We start from the raw sequence: 21,195 nt of genomic DNA, 5'->3' as shown, positions 1-21,195 counted from the left end.
CCAAAAAATTGCCTAAGAAGTTCTCACATCGTATTATTACTTCCAGGAAATCAACCTTCTCCATAAAAATCAACAGTGTTTTTAAAGGAACGTTGAGGTTAAAAAAAAATCAGAATGCCAATTTATTCATTTTTAAAAATAACAATAATCATAGTAATAATAATCATTTCCACATGAACCAGAAAGTCTCTGGGTAATGCTGACTTTTAACCACAAACACATACATGCACACAAACAGAAACTGCCTTTGCTATTCGAACATTCCAGGAATCAAATGAAAACACTGCTCAAAAACTTTCCAGGTAAACCATGTTAATATCTAGGGTTCATAAAGTCTCTTTAAATGTTAATGAAGTCTCTCCATAAAATGTTCAGCCCTGAAGACACAAAACAAATGACAAAACATCATGTTTTATAACAGGTTACTGTGGTCAATGGAGTATCAGCTATAAAACATAAACTTCCACTGAGGCAAGCACATTCGGCGAGTGTAAAACAGCCCACTGGGCCCAATTTCCATGAATAGGTGCCAGCCCCATTTGGTATGTACAGTCTACAAATGAATCCAAGCACTATCAGAACTGTTAACTGCATGACTCTGGATGGCAGGGGGAGGCAAGGGCCTCGAAAAAGAGAGAAAAAGGATTTTTCAGGATACTGGAAATTGAGAGCAGATTATAAAAGATTTAAGTTGAATAACAAGTATAAAGCTTTCATGTATCTCTATGTGAAAAAAATAGCCTAGAAATCTGTAAATGCCAACTTGTTATAAAACATAAATCCATGATACTTCATGATTTATAATCTACTCTTAACATTTCATGTTTTTGCATCCGGATATAAGAAATACAATGCCCTATTCTGTTTTTGCTTGGGTGAGGCTAAAAAACTCAGTACCACCATGTTTTTTGTAGGGTCAAAGAGATGGCTAAGAGATCCCCCTTAATTAATAATTTTTCTTGGCATTTTACAACTCTGGATTTCCCCAAACTCTTGTAGCATCAGAGTAACTTCCAGCTACTCTCATAACATTGCTGTAATCTCAAACTCCTGGGCTCAAGTAATCCTCCCGCCTCAGCCTCCAGAGTAGCTGGACTATAAGCACATATCACCATGCCTGGCCAATTAAAAAACAAACAGGCCAGGCGTGGTGGCTCACTCCTGTAATCCCAGCACTTTGGGAGGCCGCGGCAGGTGGATCACGAGGTCAGGAGATTGAGACCATCCTGGCTAACACCGTGAAACCCCGCCTCTCCTAAAAATACAAAAAAAAATTACCCGGGCATGGTGGTGGGCGCCTGTAATCCCAGCTACTTGGGAGGCTGAGGCAGGAGAACCATTTGAATCCAGGAGGCAAAGGTTGCAGTGAGCCAAGATCACACCACTGCACTCCAGCCTGGGCAACAGAGCAAGACTCCGTCTCAAAAACAACAACAACAACAACAACAACAACAAAAACATTTTGTAGACGTGGGTTCTCACTATGTTGCCTAGGCTAGTCTCGAACTCCTGGCATCGTCTTTTATGCTTTGGCATTCAATGCTCAGTAACAACCTGAGCATATTTAATTATAATGCCTCACTTTTAAATAGTACTCTACGGTTCATAAAGCGCTTTCTTTCACACTGATGTAGCCTTCCTTGTATTAAATCACAGCTTTGCAGTTCAATTCTTGCAAAACCCTTTCAAAGGTACTTGTCAATTAACGAAGATTAAACATAAAGGTGATCTGGAATCTATGAGGACAATCTGGGGGAAAATGACTGCCAACTGAAGATGGTAGAAAAAAACATGCCATTGAAATTATTCTCACAGTTTTGACAGTAGAAAAAAGTCATCAAAAGATACCACAAAATGCATAAAATTAAAGGGAAATGTTTCTTGCATGGGCTGCAGTACTGTTTTAAACAGAAGGGAAGGACCATTAAACATGACTGGTATTCACTAAATTTTAACTACACTGGCATCAAAGTCTGAGCCCACGAGTGCAAGTCAGAATAACTTGCACTTATTCCGAAATAAATGTTTCTTTCCACTGCAAGGGTGCATGTGCGAGGGGGGAACAAAGTATTCTTTTTAATATGGAAGCACATCACCCTGACAATCTAACTCTGACAAGCTTGCATAGTCCTAGGCATTCTATTTCTACCTCCTAACAGAACAGCATCAGCAACATTTGTGATCATATTCTGTCAGCTGCTCTGCTAACAATGAGACATTTTTACTTGTATATGGATAGTAAGTTCCCTGAGAAGGTGCATCTCCAGGACCAGTGTTCCACCTTTTTACTTTACAGTCTAATGTCAGCAAGAGCATTTTTGTGCACACATTACCCATGCACACAGCTTACAAATAAACAAGGTTTGTAATCTGCAAATTGATTCTATGGAGCAAATAACTGACTCACCAGATAGCTGTAAAGGCAAATATAAAATCCATGAATTGTGTATCTGTATTGAAAAACCATAAAATGCTCAGGACCTTTATGTTAACAAAAGTATTTTGCTTCCATGTGTTAGATTTTTCCCTTATATGTGTAGAACACACACACAAAAGAGAATTATAAACGTCAGAGTTCTTTTAACCTTTACAAACCAACACAGTAATTATATTGCAAAGATATCTGACAACCCAGGGTAATACTAGAAAAGGATTCTTTCTGCGCCCCCTTCTTTCAAATAGTTCTCAATTTTTCTACAATTTATAGGCAGCCTGTGCAAAAGATTTTCATAGCCATGAATCCTACTAAAGATACATTGGGAGATAAAATAAAATCACTATTCCGATTCACAAGAATATTTGAAACTCTGCCAAAGGGAATGTTTCTCCAAACATAAAGAGAGTATTAAATTTTAAGAGACAGGCTATCATCAAAACGAAGGCAGAGAGAAGTACACATAAGTCAACCTGACAAGCCCATATTGATAAAGCAGAGATAAAAGTTATCTCCAGGTTACATGCCCAGTACAGGCAGTTCTCAATTTGTGAATGAGTTGTATATAGAAAGTTCATTTGTAAGTCATTTATTTGAAACTCCAAACACATTTTCTCAGAGAAACAGTATTATAAATAGTGCTTAGTTTTGCAGGAAGGCAAAAAGAGCTATAAAGCTTATAATACAGACAAACTATAGTACCATGAGCAGGGGACAGGAGGTGATGAAATCAGGAGGAGGTAGGTGACTTACAAATGAACTTTCTTTTTCAGTACCTGGAAACACCCAAAGTTGTGTGTTTTGTTTTGTTTTGTTTTGTTTTTCCTGGCATCTGCCTGCCTCTCCTATACTTCTCCCACTGTCTAAATGCTTCATCCCAGCCCATATAACAGAGCACCAAAATAATTTAAAATAGTTAACCCCTTTGCCCAAACTCCCCTTCCCGAGTCCAGTCATCCGGCAATCACAGGCTAATAAAGAGCTCAGTTCAGTAAAGACTTGTTTCTAGGTTTCGACAGCAGATCTAATCTTGAGACAGAGGAATGGGGACATGACCAAGCTATGAGTATACACACAAAGAATGAGTCATCTGGGAGGACTGGCTAATTTCAGGAATTTCCTCATAATTTAGTAATGGTAAACAAGAACAGGACCCAGCTCCTAAGAAATGCAGATGAATGAAGTGAAGTAGAAGCAGGTTCCTGACCAATAGGTATAGATCAAAGGCAGGGCTTCTATCCCACACCTGGTTTCTAGTGTCAGTATCTAGAAGGTTCCTTGCCTTTTCGTAGGGAGCCACACATGACTGCCTGCTCTTCTTCCCATGAAGATAACATAAGGGACTGTCAGTTCAGACCCGGATGGTTTAAAAGATGAAGAGTCCCAGCCTGGCGTGGCGGTGACTCATGCCTTTAATCCCAGCACTTTGGGAGGCCGAGTTGGGCAGATCACCTGAGGTCAGGAGTTCGAGACCAGCCTGATCAACATGGCGAAATCCCATCACTACTAAAAATAAAAAATAAAAAAATTAGCCAGGCATGGTGGCGTGTGCCTGTAATCCTAGCTACTGGGGAGGCTGAGACAGGAGAATCCCTTGAACCCAGGAGGTGAAGGTTGTAGTGAGCCGAGCTCACACCGCTGCACTCTAGCCTGGGTGACAGAGTGAGACTCCGTCTCAGAAAAAAAAAAAAAAAAAAATGAAGAGTTCTGATACATTGACTCAGTGGTCTCCTGCTGTTCCTGGGACAGAGATGTAATGCCCTGCAAATAACAGGGTACTCATGGCCAAACCTCGGTCGGGGCTGGGATGGGAGTAAAGATGATGTCAGCAAGGTATCCAGTTGTGGCAGAAACTGGTTAGTTGTTGAAAAAACAGTTTCCCTGTACTCCTTGGCATACAGGCTGACAATTCTCCGCTTTACCTGCAGTTGACTATGTCCATGTGACTAAATTCTGGTCAAGGGAACATGGAAGGAAGCAGTGTATGCCAATACACCAACAAACCTCCCAGGGGACCACTCACTCTCTCTTCCCCACCTCTCTCTTCTGCCAGGTGCAGAAGATCCGTAGGGTCTCCCAACACCGAGGGAATTTCTGAGCCTTGAGGTAGAAGGACCCTCGGTCTGGGAATCACCACTATACGGACGCCCTCTCCAACTGTAGGACACCCCAAATTATCCATAACACCATCAAAAAAGGAACTCGTCCTGTGTTCCACCCCAAAGAGTTGGGGTTGCTTGTTATTGCAACATCCTTGCCCACTGTACCATCACCTCTTTGTTGCATCTCAGGAAATGTCCTTTACATTCACCTGCGCTGGACAATCCACTAGGTTTGTTTGTCCTCAAATGAAATGGCCTCACACTGCTGAGATTTTATAATACCTCAAGTTTTTATAGGGTTTCTCCTTCCTTCACTGTGGTTGGTAAGTTTAACCCGAGAAAGCCCTCTTATTCCTTCTAATCCATTTGGGAAACTGAAGAAGTAAATGTGTTGAATCATTAACCTTACTTTGAGTATCCTTGTGAGTCAACAGGGCTCTGGGTTCACCAGGGCTTCATCTATGAGTACAATTCAGAATTTTTTTGTGGGCCATTTTTCTCCTTCCCAGGAAGGTTTTTCCCATTATTTCCAGATTTCACAAATAGATGAGGGTCACAGAAATAAGTATTCTGCCTAAGAAAACTAGGATCATATCACTTTCATAACTAAATCCATGGAAGTGACATCAAGTGAACTTTGTTGAAAACAGCTTGCTCACTTCATTCACTATTCATTTATTCAGCTTACTTTTAATGGAAGAGGGGAGAAGAGACTGAAGACAGATGAAAGTGAAGAATGGAAATAAGTTGTAACCATTCCCCACGCCTAACTCTGTAAATATTCCCCTTATTCTATTCATAAGTTGTTAGAGGATACAATAAAAACTAAGTTAAGATATAATTTGAAATGGAGTCTGTCTAATCCAAAACCCTAGCTTTCTACCCTTGCTCCTCACACAGCGATTTTCTGAAATTGTCCACCCTCATCACTTTGTTGCATCTCTAGAAAGATCCAGGGATTAAATAATTATGTGCTTCCTGTGTGGCATCCTAAGAATTAAGAGAAGTGACCTGTTTGATGTCTGTGTGCACCCTCTCTTTGACAAAGCATGGCTGATAGGTTTCCCAATCCTTATGGAGCTCTGTTGAGGGTTACACAGCAAGGATTCTGCCTGCCTTTACCTTGCAATTGCTATGAGAATAAATTCAAAATGGTTCCCGAGTTCAGCATGTGACTCCCACTTCTGCTGCCAAAAAAACAAGACAGCTATTGTGTTGAATGCACTCTACTCATCAGGCACTCTGAGAATGAAGGTGACCTGGCTGGTATATATGGGTCTGTGGAAAGACGAAGTATTTTTATATAGAACCATTGACTACCATTACAATTTTGAAATATGTTCCCTATAAAAAAACACTGAAGTCAATACATTAGTTTAAAAGGACATAAAAAGAGTCTTTATTCTGCCAATGTGAACATAGGTGCTTCCACAGCAAGCCCATAAAGGGAATCTAGAGGCTACTTCATGGAGTATTCTGCCATTGCCAATGTCCGCTCTACAAAAGATGTCATTCTTTTATACATTTTTTTCTTTTCTTTTATTTTTTCTAGAGACAGGGTCTTACTCTGCCACCCAGAGGTGTGCAGTGGTGCAATCATGGCTTATTGTAGCCTTGAACTCCTGGGCTCAAGCAATCCTCCCACCTCAGTTTCCAGAGCAGTTAGGACTACAGACTCACACTATTACACTCAGCTAATTTTAAAAAAAAAATTTTAAAGAGACAAAATCTTGTTCTGCCCAGGCTGGAGTGCAGTGATATGATCACAGCTCACTGCCCCCTCAAACTCCTAGACTCAAGTGATCCTGCTACATAAGCCTCCCAAGTAGCTAGGACTACAAGCTCATGCCACCATGCTCAGCTAGGTTTTAAAATTTTTTTGCAGAGATAGGGTCTCACTATGTTGTCCAGGCTGGTCTCAAACTCCTGGCTTCAAGTGATCCTTCCACCTCAGCCTCCCAAAGTGTTGGGATTGCAGGGGTGAGCCACCACATCCAGCCTCTTTCTCAATTCTAAATTCTAATAAAATATGCATTCATAGTATAACATGCAAAGCTATGTAAGTCATGTTTTAGATATGCCATGGCTGGTTCCTATTCCATGGGGAGTTCTCAGCATCATAAAGGTATTTGAAGTTTAAGTCCACATGTAAAGGTGATGCTCAATGCTCAATTCCCAGACTAGAACCAGAACTTCCACAATTTCACATTTTTAAGAATATCAAGCAACTTCCACTTATAATTAACTATAAAAAGGGTTAATTTTCTCTTCAGTTGCCTATTGTCAATAAAATGTTTACTTAGCCTAATGACTGATACCAAAGAAGGTATAAGGACTCAACCATTAAGAAACAATGATGTACAATGTTGACTGAGAAAGGGACGGAGATCTTCGAAGACCTTCAAAACATAAATCTGATTACTGCCACCCATAATCAAATGTGTATGTCTAAGTCTTCCCCAGATGGATACACCTGTGGTTCTGACCCTGAACCGATGCAAGGCCATACCTCGGTGAGGGCTAACAGGCTATAATTGCTGGCAGGGAGGCTATCAGCTCGTCACGGAGATAAAAATATGGTTATCCTTGAGCGATAGGTGGAAATTCGTGAAATAAGTGACGAAAACAAGGGTATAAAGGCTACAGAAACCCTTTCCTACCAAACACAGAGTGAGATACAAGCCTGAGAGAAAACAAAAAGAACACAGCCAATGCCAGCCACAGCATGATGTGAGGATGTGTCCACTAGGTCACATTATCTTCGTTGAAAACACATGGTACCTGAAGATCAAGAGTTTGAGGTTTAAGCATGCATACACTTTTTTCTGGTTTTTTTTTTCTACTATAAAGTTCAGTGTACTTTTGTGGCATTTTAACTTTCAGTTTTGGTACCTTGGGAACACAACATCCTCTACCTTGGCAGAGTTAAGCGGGGTATGAATGGCCTTTTCCGAAGTAGAATGGTGATTTAATAGAGTTTTTATGTGTAAGTATGGTTCAACAGTAGACCCAACATTTTTATCAAGAGGACAGAAGTGTCATTTTGAAAGATGTTCTAACACTGTTCATGGCTACTGCTAGGACCAGAGTACAGCAATCCTTCCCTTCTCTTTATGTGGACAGCAGGGACTCCTTAAGTAGGCTGACCTGGCCATTCATTCAGTCCAGCCACAGGCTTTCTGGTCCACATTCCAGTGTAGGCAGATGCTGTGTTGACGCTCTTTTTAATCCTCCTTCCTCACCTAGAATACATTCTTCTTCTATGTAGGCATGCAAATATCTGCTGAATGGATTATATCAGTTATGGACACCAATACTACCTGTCCAGTAAGTACGACCCAGAAATCATCTTTGACTGCTTCCTCTCCATTCTCCAAATTCATCAATTACTAAGTTATATTATTTTACCCCTTCAAATGCCTTTGAATATGTTGCCCCCTTTGCCTTTCCTGCCATCCTCCCAACACCCTCAAATGAATAAGCTCTCATTACCTATTATTAATTCCTGACTCACCTGCCCCCTGTCTCTCCCAACTCTGGCCACCCTACATACATTGTCACTCATTTCAGATAGATACACACCAACTCACCGAGCCCCTTCCCTAAACAAGAACTGGGAACTCTGTGTCACCTGCTGCATTAATTTCACACTCCTCTGCCAGGTCTTAGTGACCTTTAGCTCTGTCATCCCCACAGCTGTCAAATTCTCTTTCATACCAGTCTCCAGCAATGCACACAGAACTCCACTGGCCCCTCCAACATATCCCACGCAGACCATCTGTGTCCCTTCCTCATGCTTTCGTCCCTGCTGCCACTGTGCCTAGAAGGACCCCTTAGTTTCCTCCACCTATCATCGCTACACATCCTGTTAAGGTCCCTATCAGGTTTTGCTTCTCATAGGAAGCTCTTCCTGGAGACCCCAATCCCCAGCCATTTCTCATTCCTCTACTGAACCTAACACTGGCACCCCATTACAAATTCTTAGTTGTCTATTGTCGTGGATTGCTCTATAATTGCTTCCTGGGGATTAGTATTTTGCCCTCTGCTAGATTTTTTGTTTTGTTTTTTTGATGGAGTCTTATTCTGTCACCCAGGCTGGGGTGCAGTGGCCAGATCTCGGCTCACTGCAACCTCCACCTTCTGAGTTCAAGCAATTCTCTTGCCTCAGCCTCCCAAGTAGCTGAGATTACAGGTACACACCACCATGCCTGGCTAATTTTTTTTTTTTTGAGACGGAGTCTCGCTCTGCCCAGGTTGGCATGCAGTGGCATGATCTCAGCTCACTGCAACCTCTGTCTCCTGGGTTCAAGTGCTTCTCTTGCCTCAGTCTCCTGAGTAGCTGGGATTATAGGCATGCGCCACAATACGCAGCTAATTTTATTTGTATTTTTAGTAGAGACGGGGTTTCTTCATGTTGGTCAGGCTGGTCTCAAACTCCCGACCTCAGGTGATCTGCCCGCCTCGGCCTCCCAAAGTGTTGGGATTACAGGCAAGAGCCACCGTGCCCGGCCTAATTTTTGTAATTTTAGTAGAGATGGGGTTTCACCATGCTGGCCAGTCTGGTTTCGATCTCCTGACCTCAAGTGATCTGCCCTCCTCAGCCAACCAAAGTATCAACTAGATTTTTTTGAAGATAATTTTAGATTTACAGAAAGTGGCAAAAATAGTACAGAGCTCCCTTGTACCTTCCACCCCGTTTCCCCCTATGTTAACAGCTTACAAAACCATAGAACCATGATCAAAACTAGAAAGTTAACCTGGGTCACGACTACTCAACAAACCATAGGATATATTAGGATTTTACCAGTTTTTGCACCAAACAGGCTTTTTTTTTTTTTTTTTTTTTTTTTCCTGTTTCAGGATCCTATTTAGAATTTTATGTGGTCATATTTCTTTAGTTTCATCTAATCTGTGACAGTTCCTGAATCCTTCCTCAAAGACCTTGACAATTTTAAGGGGAGGGGTCAGTTGGTTTCTAGAATGTCCTTCCATTTGGGTTTGTCTGCTATTTTCTCTTGATGAGAGTGAGATTATGCCTGTTCAGGGAGGATATCAGAGATGACATGCCCTTCTCAGTGGGACACACGACGTCAATATGTATCACTGGTGACATTAACCTTGATCACTCAGTTAAGGTGATGTCTGCCAGGATTCTTCACTGTAAACTTTTATTTTTCTCTTTGTAATTACTAAATGTTTGGGGGAGGGATATTTTGAAATTCTATAAATTTCCTGTTTCTGCATATACTTTTGCCCTCTCATTCTAATCCATCTAATCCACATCTGCCCATCTAATGCATCCATCAGTGGAACTTTCTCATGGCAATTCTTACTGTGAGTTCTAATGATGTTTTCATACTCCTTCCTTCCTCGTTTGTTTATTAACTGAAATTCTGCTGTAGGGAAGAGTCATCCCTTTTCCCTTATTTATTTATTCATTGGACTCAATGGATATTTTATTCTTTGGGTTATAATCCAGCATTTATTTCCTTATTCAGTTATTCTAAGCTGTAGCTAGATATTCCACCACTTCAGAGCAGACACGGCCACGTTGTGTCCTGTGTTACAGGTTGCCCCTCATGTCTAAGACAAGGACAGGCACACAGTGGGTATTCGGCTCATTTGTTCATTCATTTGACAAATTATGTTGATGGCCTTGTGTTAGGTGTTAGAGTTACAATAAATAAAACAATCCCTCTTTTTGAGTGGTTTACAGCTTAGTTAGCAGAGACCTGCAGGCACAACTGCAAGTCCTTGTTAAAAATATTAGGCAAGTATAGCAATGGCCCAGAAGAAAATATAGTCAACTCTACCTGGAGAAAAAGGGGTGTGGCAATTGTAGGCAGGAAAGACCTCCTTAAGACCAAGCAGCATCCCGCTTCCCTTCTCTTCTGCTTGCTCTATAAAAATCAATGGGCGCATAAAATATCTAGAGACGCACGCCATCACGCAGTTAGCAGGTACTCCAAGCCCCTGAATCTTCTAAACTAATTCCCCAAATCAAACCTCAAGGGCACACTATTTAGGAAGATTTAAAGTAATAAACTCAGACTCTTTATATAGTGACTATGTGCTTTTCTAGGAAAATTGGTAACAGCTACGGTAAAAGAAAAAAAAAAAAATCTGAAAAGCCATTTGTCTTAATCCAGTCTTCAAATCCAATTTCATTGTTTTTATTCCTTCACAGGGAATAATGAAGAGCAAATAAGGAATATCATCAGTCAAAGATGGACTCCCCAAGTCTCTTTACTTAATTCAATTTTCTTGTACTGCTCTTACAGTATTTTCCAAACAAAGCTGTTCTTTTCTACATACCATAGTTCAGCCCTGCTAATGTCCTCAGGAATAATAAACAAACAGTGGGGGCACATCTTCTGCCACAAATTACCCTCTGCAACATTCTTCATCCGAAGCATTTTCAATTCCAAGCAAGCAAAGACACAAGGAAAATACATTGCCTTATTACAAGAACTGCACACAATAGAGAATCTGTATTCAGACACTTACTGACACTGAAACCTGTTAATATGTAACTCCTACTATTGTTCTAAAGGATGAATAAGCAAACTCTCCTGCACACACAATGTTACATCATGTACTTTAATTATAATAGTAAATACTGCCGAAGGAATTTTGCTTTCACTGTTTCATATCACCCTTTCTAATTAATGTCAATGTGTCTTTTCCATGTAAGAGAGCATAGAGCAGAGGCACATATGTGTTGTCTTTGCATGTCTGCCCAAACGCACACATAGTCATGAATGCACATACAAATAAGCTCTTATGCACACAGATTCACCCCCACGTTCGCATGCATTTATAAACACAGCTGGCCCCGCCCCTGAGCATGCATGGAGTATACACAAACAGCAAACAGGCCAGTTGACTTCCTTTTGTTAACTTTTATAGGAGATTAAGATAAAAAGCTAAAAAAAGACAAGTAGACACTTCATGGAGCCTGTGATTAAGAGAGAAGCTAATGAGACAGATGGGCTGATGCATAAAGGGAACTTCAGCACACCAGCCCACACTCGGTAAAGATTTACCGCGCTCCACCGTCTCCATTTCAAGTCTTCATCACATATGCTACTTACGTTACTCTTGTCTCCAGACCACAGACACTCCTCACTTTTCTCTGCCCAGACCTCCCTAAATTAGGATTATTAAATGACACAAGATAGCAGTCTTCTGCTTTAATGCTGTTATTCAAGGTTTACTCACAGGCAATATTTACTATAAAATCATGTGGTTTGGCCAAGCACGGTGGCTCATGTCTGCAACCCCAGCACTTTGGGAGGCTGAAGGGGGTGGATCACCTGAGGTCAGGAGTTCGAGACCAGCCTGGCCAATATAGTGAAACCTCATCTCTACTAAAAATACAAAAATTAGCCAGGTGCGGTGGTGCACACCTGTATTCCCAGCTACTTGGGAGGCTGAGGCAAAAGGATTGCTTGAACCCAGGAGGCGGAGGTTGCAGTGAGCCGAGATCATGCCATTGCACTCCAGCTTGGGCAACAGAGCAAGACTCTGTTTCAAAAAAGAAAAAAAAAGGAAAAAAAAACATGTGGTTTACAGCTTAACAGAGAGTGGACAATTCTGTTACAGGGCTCATCAGAATATTTTTGGAAAAATTCTGTAAACATAGAAGAATTTCTGGGCCAGAAAAATGAGGAGCAGAAAAAATAATTCATATTGAATTTTTAAATTTTTATACAATAGATTTTGCCTCTGATATGATTGGTTCTCTAAGCTATTTCCACATGATTACTGTCTCTAAGAGTTCACTCCATGCCACAAGAAACTGCAGAGTTACAGAAATAGCACATGTAGAGGGCTCTACAATTTACAAAACATTTTCAATGCATTATCTCATTTGATCACCACAATACCCCTGAGACAGATATTATAATTATCTCTATTTTATAAAGATGGGGGGAAACCCTCAGATTTTGAGTGATTTCCCTAAGGTCACAAAGCTGATAAGTTGCAGAACTGAGATTCAAAACTAGAATTTCTGATATTGTATCTCATTTTCTCCCACTACATTAATTTTATTAAATTTTTCTTGAATTCATTTTTGGTTCTATTTTGTAATAGTAGACTATAAATTCTGCTCATTACATAAATATTTTATGTGCTTCTAAATGAAACTAACTCTTTAATCCCTAAATGTTTTTGGTAACATTCTCTTTTCTGGTTAAACTAAAATGCCCAGGTTCCTTTATCATCTGCTTTCTTCATTCCCTGGAATCTTCCATTTGAGAGATCTGATGTTCCATTATCTGAGGATCTGATGATTTCTAACTATGCTGACAAATCTTCCTTTTGCTTTTTAAAAACTGTTGCTGCGCATATTGTTCAGTAGCTTTCAATTTTATCCACCATGACTTCCATGCTCGTATCCTAATATTTATCACAATGGCTACCCCATTCCAGAAAATCTGAAGAGTTCTACATTTGTATTCAACTACATTTACTTCTTGAATCTTCCTTCTCTGTCACTGTTATTACCAAGATCCTGGAATTAAACAGAAGAGTTCTCCTTTCCGGTCAGTCAGTTCATCCTTCCAGAGCCAGCCCAACGGGTGCTTTAACATCACTCCTTTTCAGCTGAGTACTTTCTGATGTCATAAAATGCTTACCTACAATACTATCTTATGCAGGGGGCAAAAGGAAGAGGTAGCTTTAAAAAGATCCATTTATGTGCCAACACAGCCTGATAACTATAGACTAGTAGGAAAAAGAGGAAAAAAAAATCACAAGATGATAGCTCAATGGGACATCAGACAAGCCCCCCTTTTTGGGGTATGTGTAGGGGATTCTTGACTATGGTCACTATATTCCAGCAGTGACACAAGTTAGAGCTTCTGGGGCTGAAGTCCACATTGTCTAAACAGGAGAGTCAGACTTTGGGGCAAACCATCCTCCTGTCTTATTGCCCAATTCCACTTTCCCTGCCGTTTTAATGGGATTATTTTGGAATCTGCTATTTCTGTCTCACTCCTTTTCCCAAAACTGTCATATAAGTACTGCAGCTCGACTACTTCACAGCTGCCAAATTTCACTCCAGAGATGGCTGTATTTCAGTGGCAAGTGAAGTGATGATCCCTCTGTGTCATCGAAATACTCATTTAAGGGGTTAAGCATCTGGCAGAGGGTTGCCTTTGTGCATGAACGGAGTGCTTTTGTTTTGGTTTGTTTTATTGTCTACCCTGGAGAAGGAGGTCATTAGCTCCACCTGAGCGTGATGGAAGACACACACCAAAAAACACTCTAGGCAGCTACTAAAATGCACGGGGGAAACATAAACAGTGACCGCTTTTCATAGGTTCTTTTCCACAGGGACTTCAAAGTCTTCAAGCATCAAGGTTGCAAAATGATGGTAATTTTTAGAGGTGGAAGGAACCTCTGAGAACAAACCACTCATGTTACAGATGGGGAACTTGGAAGTACAGGGTCACTGAGTATCTTGTTCAAAGTCCCCCTGATTCATTCCCAAGTCCAAGGGCGTTTCGCTTGAATTTTGAATTTGGCTTTATCTGCAGACACACTCAGAGTCTCACATCTCTGTCAGTCAAGTCAAGCACAGACCCAGCTTCTAAAGCACACGGCATCAGCACTGAATTTCTTGTTTTGTTTGGCTATGTTTATTTGTTTAGGTACTCAGGAAAACCACCAGGAAAAAAACAGGGTGTTGAATAGAAGGGGAACAGAACACAGTAGATACAGCAGCAACAAATGTTTATTGGGCATTGACCATGTGCCAGGCCAGGCATTGTTCTCAGGTTTATATGTATACAATTCTCACAGTGCTCTGTGGCTCCCATTTTAAAGAGAGAGAGAGAGAGAGAGAGAGAGAGAGAGAGAGAGAGAGAGAGAGAAAGAGAAGAATGATTATTTAGGAAGACAAAACAAGAGGGACAGAATATAATTGCCAACTCAAAAAAAAAAAACTACCTTCCCAAATTTTACTAAAACATTCAGCAAAAATCTAAAAAAATACCAGTGATATACTTCTCACTTATTCTGAAGAGATGATCCTTCTTAATACTACTTGGCATATAGCTGTTTCTTGCTAATAAAAAAAAAAAGTACTTCCAAGATGTTCTGTATATTATTTCCAAATCTTAAAACAGTTGTTTCAACAATCAGTGAATGAATGATTCACTATTGAACACTGAAGAAATGAGAAGCACTAATGATATTCAGGGAGCACAGGTCTTGAGTTAGGGAGAAAAGGAACTGAATGTTCATTTTCTCTTCCACCTCTAAAGACTATAACGTTAAAAGCTCTCATACCTCACATTCCTGAACTTAGAAAACATATTTAAATGCTTCATTTCATTTGATAACCTCTATGAGAAAAATACAGTAATTTGAAAAGTACCATAGAATACTGTCATTTTGATAAAGCTGTATGAAAGTTGGATTTCTACCTCCAGTTTTGCCCATACTTTGAGTAGTATGGTTTGCCAACATTGAAAGCAGCATTAGTGTACCAGGGGAAGGTCTGAGGAGCAGTCTGCTTTAGGGTGGCAATAAGAAAGACAAAATTGTAAGCTTTGATATCAACCATTTTCTAATGTGTTTTAAGAGTAAACACAGATTACGGAATAGTCTACCTTATTTCATGAGAGTTATTACAATTATGTGACTATTTCCATACTGACACCAGAAATCATATTATTTATAAAACTTTCAAAGGATAAAATGCTTCATACGGAAGCCTGGTAAGTTATTTTAAAACTTTAAAGTACTCCAAAATAGTTTAAAAGCTATGCCTACACATAAAACACAATATACTCTTGAATCTTTGACCCTACATTTTTCATTTTTCCTAAAAAATTCATTAAATGTCTCAAAATAATGCCTTTACCCAAACTGGCTATGAATTATGGAGGCTATCTACAGATTGAAGAAAGGCTGGGAGAAAAGGGAAGGGCATTTTTATGCTGAAAGATAAATTTTGGGGAAGTCTGTATTTTAAATACTTAATATCAGTAGGAGTTTCTTAACCTTAGAGATGTACATTTCAACATTTTGCCTTTTCCTTTTCAACCTTATGATATAGATGCAGTCGAAGGGTTGAGGGGACTCACATCCCTACAGTTTTTCTTTTTGTGTTTCTATGGGATAAAGGAAACATTTCCCAAGAGCTGAGGGGCAGGGTGAGTTACATACGGTGCCTGAAGGGGAAGAGACCCCAGGTTCCAGAATGCACTCTGTGTGTGTGTGTGTGTGTGTGTGTGTGTGTGTGTGTGTGTTGGATAGGTGTGAGTGGGTGGAGAGTAGGGGATGAAACAGGCAACTAAACTGGACATGTTAAAGAAAGAAGAAAACATCTGGATAGAGTACGTGGTGGATGGTTGAGGTCCCGAAGAGAGCAGTTGACCAGGGAGGCATAAGATAGAGAAAAAGGCCTGTAATCCCAGCACTTTGGGAGGCCGAGACGGGCGGATCACAAGGTCAGGAGATCGAGACCATCCTGGCTAACACGGCGAAACCCAGTCTCTACTAAAAACACAAAAAATTAGCCGGGCGAGGTGGCGGCGCCTGTGGTCCCAGCTACCGGGAGGCTGAGGCAGGAGAATGGTGTGAACCCGGGAGGCGGAGCTTGCAGTGAGCTGAGATCTGGCCACTGCACTCCAGCCTGGGCGACAGAGCGAGACTCCGTCTCAAAAAAAAAAAAAAAAAAAGATAGAGAAAAAGGTTCGTCAAAGACAGTAAATCCAAAGCTAAAAATGCAGCCTTTACCAAACGCAGGTCAAGGCCTAAGGAGATAAAAGAAATCTCTGAGCAGATCCTGTTATTTAAGAGACCACTAAAAGCACCCAGGAATGTAGGGAGGAAGGTAAGAAGAACCACAATCCCACAAACAATGCTGAGTGGAAGGGTACCAAAGAGTAAAGAGGTCAAGATGTGACAAATGGAGGGGCTGTTACTTAGATCTGGAAACTAAAATCTGTTTAAAGTGAACTAAAGAAAGTTAATTACGCATGTGCACAAAAGGTAGGATTAATTATTCAATTAATCTCACTCTCTGAGACAAATTATAATGGGTAAAGTAAGAAAAAGGATACGGTTAGTAAGAGAATAAGGTACGTGTGTTCTGATGAACCTCAATTCTTCCTTTGGGTGGTTAAAAAAATCACCATACTGTGATAAAGACAGGGTGACATCCATCTTTCTAACATGTTTGTATAGTTATAAAAAGTAAAAGACTCATTTCACGATTTCTTAAGGATATGGACTGTCAATAAGATGCATCATTTACATTACCTAAATTGAGAGATCAGTAGTCCTACGATCTTTACTGACCCCAGCAACTGTGCATTCGAGGGGCATTTGACAGTATGCTTCTCTCTTTACCTTCTTAATTTCCCAACCTGGTCCAGCTGTCAACAATCACAGCCTCATTGTCAGTCCCCGACTATTCTCTGGTTCTTTCTGTTCTATACCTTCCAGATCAACAGGTCTTTCTCCACTGGTTTCTCCAGTTTCCAATTTCAGATGCACTCCATGCCTCTTTTTAGAATGGTCCAGTTCATCGCCCCTATTCACCCAAACCAGTTATGATGGTGTTGACTGTATCTCCCTGAGAACTGTAAACTCCATTAGGGCCAGTCTCATGTCTACCTTGTTTTCCTCCATTATCTTCAGTGAACCGCCCTATACTGGAACATAGCGGCCCCTAAAAAGGCCTTTGCTAAATTAATAAATGAGTGATGAATGACTGAATGGGATTAAAATTAAAGACCTTGTCTCAGTTTCTCACAACTCAAAAGCTGTGCTTTAACTTTGTGCTGGCAAAATCCTAAGGCACCCCAAAATCTCCGTGGGACTTTGCGAACTGAGATTTCAACAATGATTCTGCCTGGTCTTGCAGACAGGTCTTATAAGTGAATGCACAAATGGTTTGGGCAACCATGTGTAGTATATGGAAACAACCAAAACCTGCTAACCACAGATCTGAGGTTGCAGCACAATTAATATGGTTAAGTATTTCCCACTCTCCTGCCTCCCTAGAGAAATTTATTCTGGTAAGCCCTTGACAACCAACACGTCTGCATTTCTACACACCAGTCAGCGATCCACAGCAAGAGGATCTTTCTTCCTCTCTGAGTCTCTCTTGATTTTGTAGTTGGGAGGAAGCTAAGTGCTATTCAAATACCAAATGTTCCATATGGTAGTGTTATTACCATTCCCACTACCATTACGTGAGGCCCTCTACCTACACTCACGAGGTGCCTCATCAGAATCTGGCAGAACATTATGAACTCTTTTCCTGACCTGTATTTGCAAACACATTTGTTGTCCTCTCTCCCTCTATGAACTTATTAATTTTGTTGAAATAATATACATGTGTGTATAAATCCAAGTTTTGTTTTCTTATTCATCCTCATAGTCACTTACAGGGGAATGATTTATGACACATTAAGGAGGTATTCTTAAGCTAACATGTCTTAATTAGGAATTCAGATATTCCTCTTCTGCTGAGAAATACAGAGCTGTTCAAATTAGACCAGAAATTAGGGCCAAAACGAATGCAGCCTCTACATACATAAGCTCATTGCAGGGTAACCAGTGAAAGGCAGAGGCTGAAGACACACAAGTCATTCTGCGTTTGTCTCCTTCATGCTAAATGATTCTTTGACTGCTTTTCCTTTCACTTTGCAGCGTTATGATGGAGCCAAAGGGTCAAGAGATTCACAACCCTACAGCCCTCCCCTTCGTTCATCTGTAGCATAAAGCATGCATTTCCTAAGAGCTGGGTGTGGGGGTCTCTTCATCTACCTTCTCTTTCATTTATTTAGTGAAATGAAGCTTATTTAGTAATGACGGAAAGAGATGAGCCAACTAGGGCAGCTCACATATGGTGCCAGACGGTGAGGGACTCTCTCTGTGCCCAAGGCACTTGCTGTACCACAGGAGCTAGGCAGCCCCGGGTGGGAAGGAAGCTCTGCTCTTAACCAACGGCTGCTCCAAGGGTTCCCCCAGCCAGGTGATCCAGACAGCTATGGTTTCAAAGCTCTGTGAAAAATGAGTCTCTGACTTGAAGACTTCAATCAGGCAGCCTCTCCAGGACTGGGATTACTCCACTAATACAAATTAAAGCCATTCAGAAGTATGCTAAACCCTTTTTTAGATACTAGAGGAGGATGAAAAGAGGGAGGAAAAAGAAGCAAAGTAATTTTGCAAGATTAGGATTATACTGTGGTTTATGCCAATACCTTACATTTGTTTACTTCTATATTGATCATTTTCTCAAATGATTAAATACTCCTGAAATAGGAGCTTTAACGATTTTAAACATTTCATATATATTATTTGCAGCAACACCCAAGGGAGAAGGGTACTATTATTATCTGAATTTTACATGCAAAGTGACTTGCCCAATGTCACACTTCAAAAAAACAGCAGAGTTGGAATTTGAGCCCAGGCAGCCTGAAGCTTGCAGTCTTATCTACTGTGAGCTACAGCTTTTCTATCATATGGCACTAACATAGTTATATTTAATCATGCTCCCGATATCAGACATATATATATATACACACACACACACACATACATACACACATACATATATAGGCACATACATATTTTTAAACTAATGAGCAGTATAACTTCAGATACACGTCTAATAAAGATTTTTTATTAAATACCTTTTCACTCTTTTTAAGAAATGAAACATTATGCTTTCCACTGAAAAATGATTGCTATCTAGTGATTTCATAGTTGTCTAAAAATACTTGGCCAGAAAGGAAGAACTTAAAATTCCCTAGGACCCTTCCACTACTTCTGGATTTAATATTATTTCTGAAATGTCGAAATCTGGTAAGTTTCAAAGATGCTACTGTCTAATGGAGGAAGGTTCTACAAAACAGTACAATTTACTTACAAATGACCCCCCCACCCCAAAACCCAAAATACATGGAAACACCATTTTGCATAATCAGTCAGCAAAAACTCCTTTTGTTTTCCAAATTCCCAGCATTGGAAAATTGTATTAAGTAGACACTCTCATAAACTGCCTCTGGAAATACAAACTGGTATGACTTTACTGGAAAGTAATTTGGGAACAAGTTACCAAAAGCCATAAAACTTGAAAACTCTTACATTTACCAGTGTGCTGCTAAGAAATTAGCCTAAGGAAATAATTTGCAATGGGAACTAACACAGAGCTATAAGAATATTTTTGGCACCATTAAAGCAATAAAATGGCTGGGCATGGTGGCTCACGCCTGTAATCCCAGCACTTTGGGAGGCTGAAGTGGGAGGACTGCTTGAGGTCACGAATTTGAGACCAGCCTGGGCAACATGGCAAAGCCCCTTCACTATAAAAAAAAAAATACAAAAGTTAGCCAGGTGTGGTGGCATGCACCTGTAATCCCAACTATTAATACTTGGGAGGCTGAGGTGGGAGGGTGACTTGAGCCCTGGAGGCAGAGGTTGCAGAGAGCCAAAATCATGCCACTGCACTCCAGCCTGGGTGACAGAGTGAGACCCTATCTCAAGAAAATAAAAAGGCAAAAAATTAGAAACGACTAACTGTCCAGTTAGAAGGGATATAAATTAAATAAATTTTAGAATATTTACTCAATGGTATACTATACAATCATTAATAATTATACTGTAGAAAAATATCTGTTGCTATGAAAGATGTTCAGAATTACATTGTTAGGAGGAACAAGACTCTTAATAATCTCTACTACTTCTACAATCTCTACTACCATTTGATGTTCGTCTCTCCAGGTGAATTTATAAACACTGCCTTCAGAATTATCAGCAACGCCTTGTCATCTATCCTAACCAGTGACCTCAAAATAAGTAGAAGTTACTTCCTTTCCCACAAAAAAGCAAGGGTTTCATTTTTATAAAAGAGACAGTAGGGAGAAATGGAGTCTACGTGAATAGATACATATTTATGTTCTGTGTGTATGTTTGTGTAACCAGATATGTATATACCCCCACCACTATCTTGGGGACTTTACAACTCAGTGATAATTATTTTCCTTTAAAGATTTTGGAGACGTTTACCTGTACCATGTGCTTTCATCACAATGGAGAAGCATAAGCTATCAGTTCCTTGCGGCGGATCTCTTCACGAAGATTTTGCTTGAGTAGAAAGGGTGGCAGTGGAGAATCTCAATGTAAAATGCCTAGACCTGTAATTATAAAAACAATATTCCCACTGAGTTAGGCAGCTTCTGTGGTCTTCATTCACATTTGCTGATGTCACAGAAACGGGAAACATCATATTGCATAATCTCTCTCATACACACATGCACACACACAAGCGTACACACACACAAGATTTTTAAATCACAATGTCAAAAACTCAGCAGGCAGAGACACAGCAGGTTCCTATCCCCAGAGATAAGTGGGTTCTGGCCAGGGGTTGCTTCCCACCCCATCTCCTCACCTTAGGGACACCACTATCAAAATAATCCTGTTCCTGCCCCTCCCTCTCTGCTTAATGATTCTAAGATTTCTAAGAAATAAAAAGCAGTCAGTTCTTCACAGAAAATGTCAGAAACAATGCTGAATTTGATGCTCTCTTTCTCTAAGACTCCTTCTAGCCACACAATTATGCAAATTCAGTGCATGTATTTACCATTCTGGCCTGACTTTCACTTTTGAAACTACACATGCCTCTTT

The 21,195-nt window shown here is 40.4% G+C and overlaps 1 protein-coding gene across 1 annotated transcript in view; it reads right to left on the bottom strand.

Annotated features, from left to right (window-relative positions):
• LOC139363500 (uncharacterized) overlaps positions 1–20,702 on the bottom strand; it is a 254,346-nt gene extending 233,644 nt beyond the window's left edge. The window contains exon 1 of the mRNA XM_071097586.1: positions 20,575–20,702. Coding sequence (XP_070953687.1) covers positions 20,575–20,609 — 35 coding nt within the window. The 5' untranslated portion in view covers positions 20,610–20,702. The remainder of the gene's footprint in view (positions 1–20,574) is intronic.
• Positions 20,703–21,195: the final 493 nt, after the last annotated feature.

This window comes from Macaca nemestrina, chromosome 5 (genome assembly GCF_043159975.1).
Source record: "Macaca nemestrina isolate mMacNem1 chromosome 5, mMacNem.hap1, whole genome shotgun sequence".
NCBI lineage: Eukaryota > Metazoa > Chordata > Mammalia > Primates > Cercopithecidae > Macaca > Macaca nemestrina.
The sequence above is the reverse complement of the archived record's forward strand: the minus strand, read 5'-3'. Positions and strand labels throughout refer to the sequence as shown.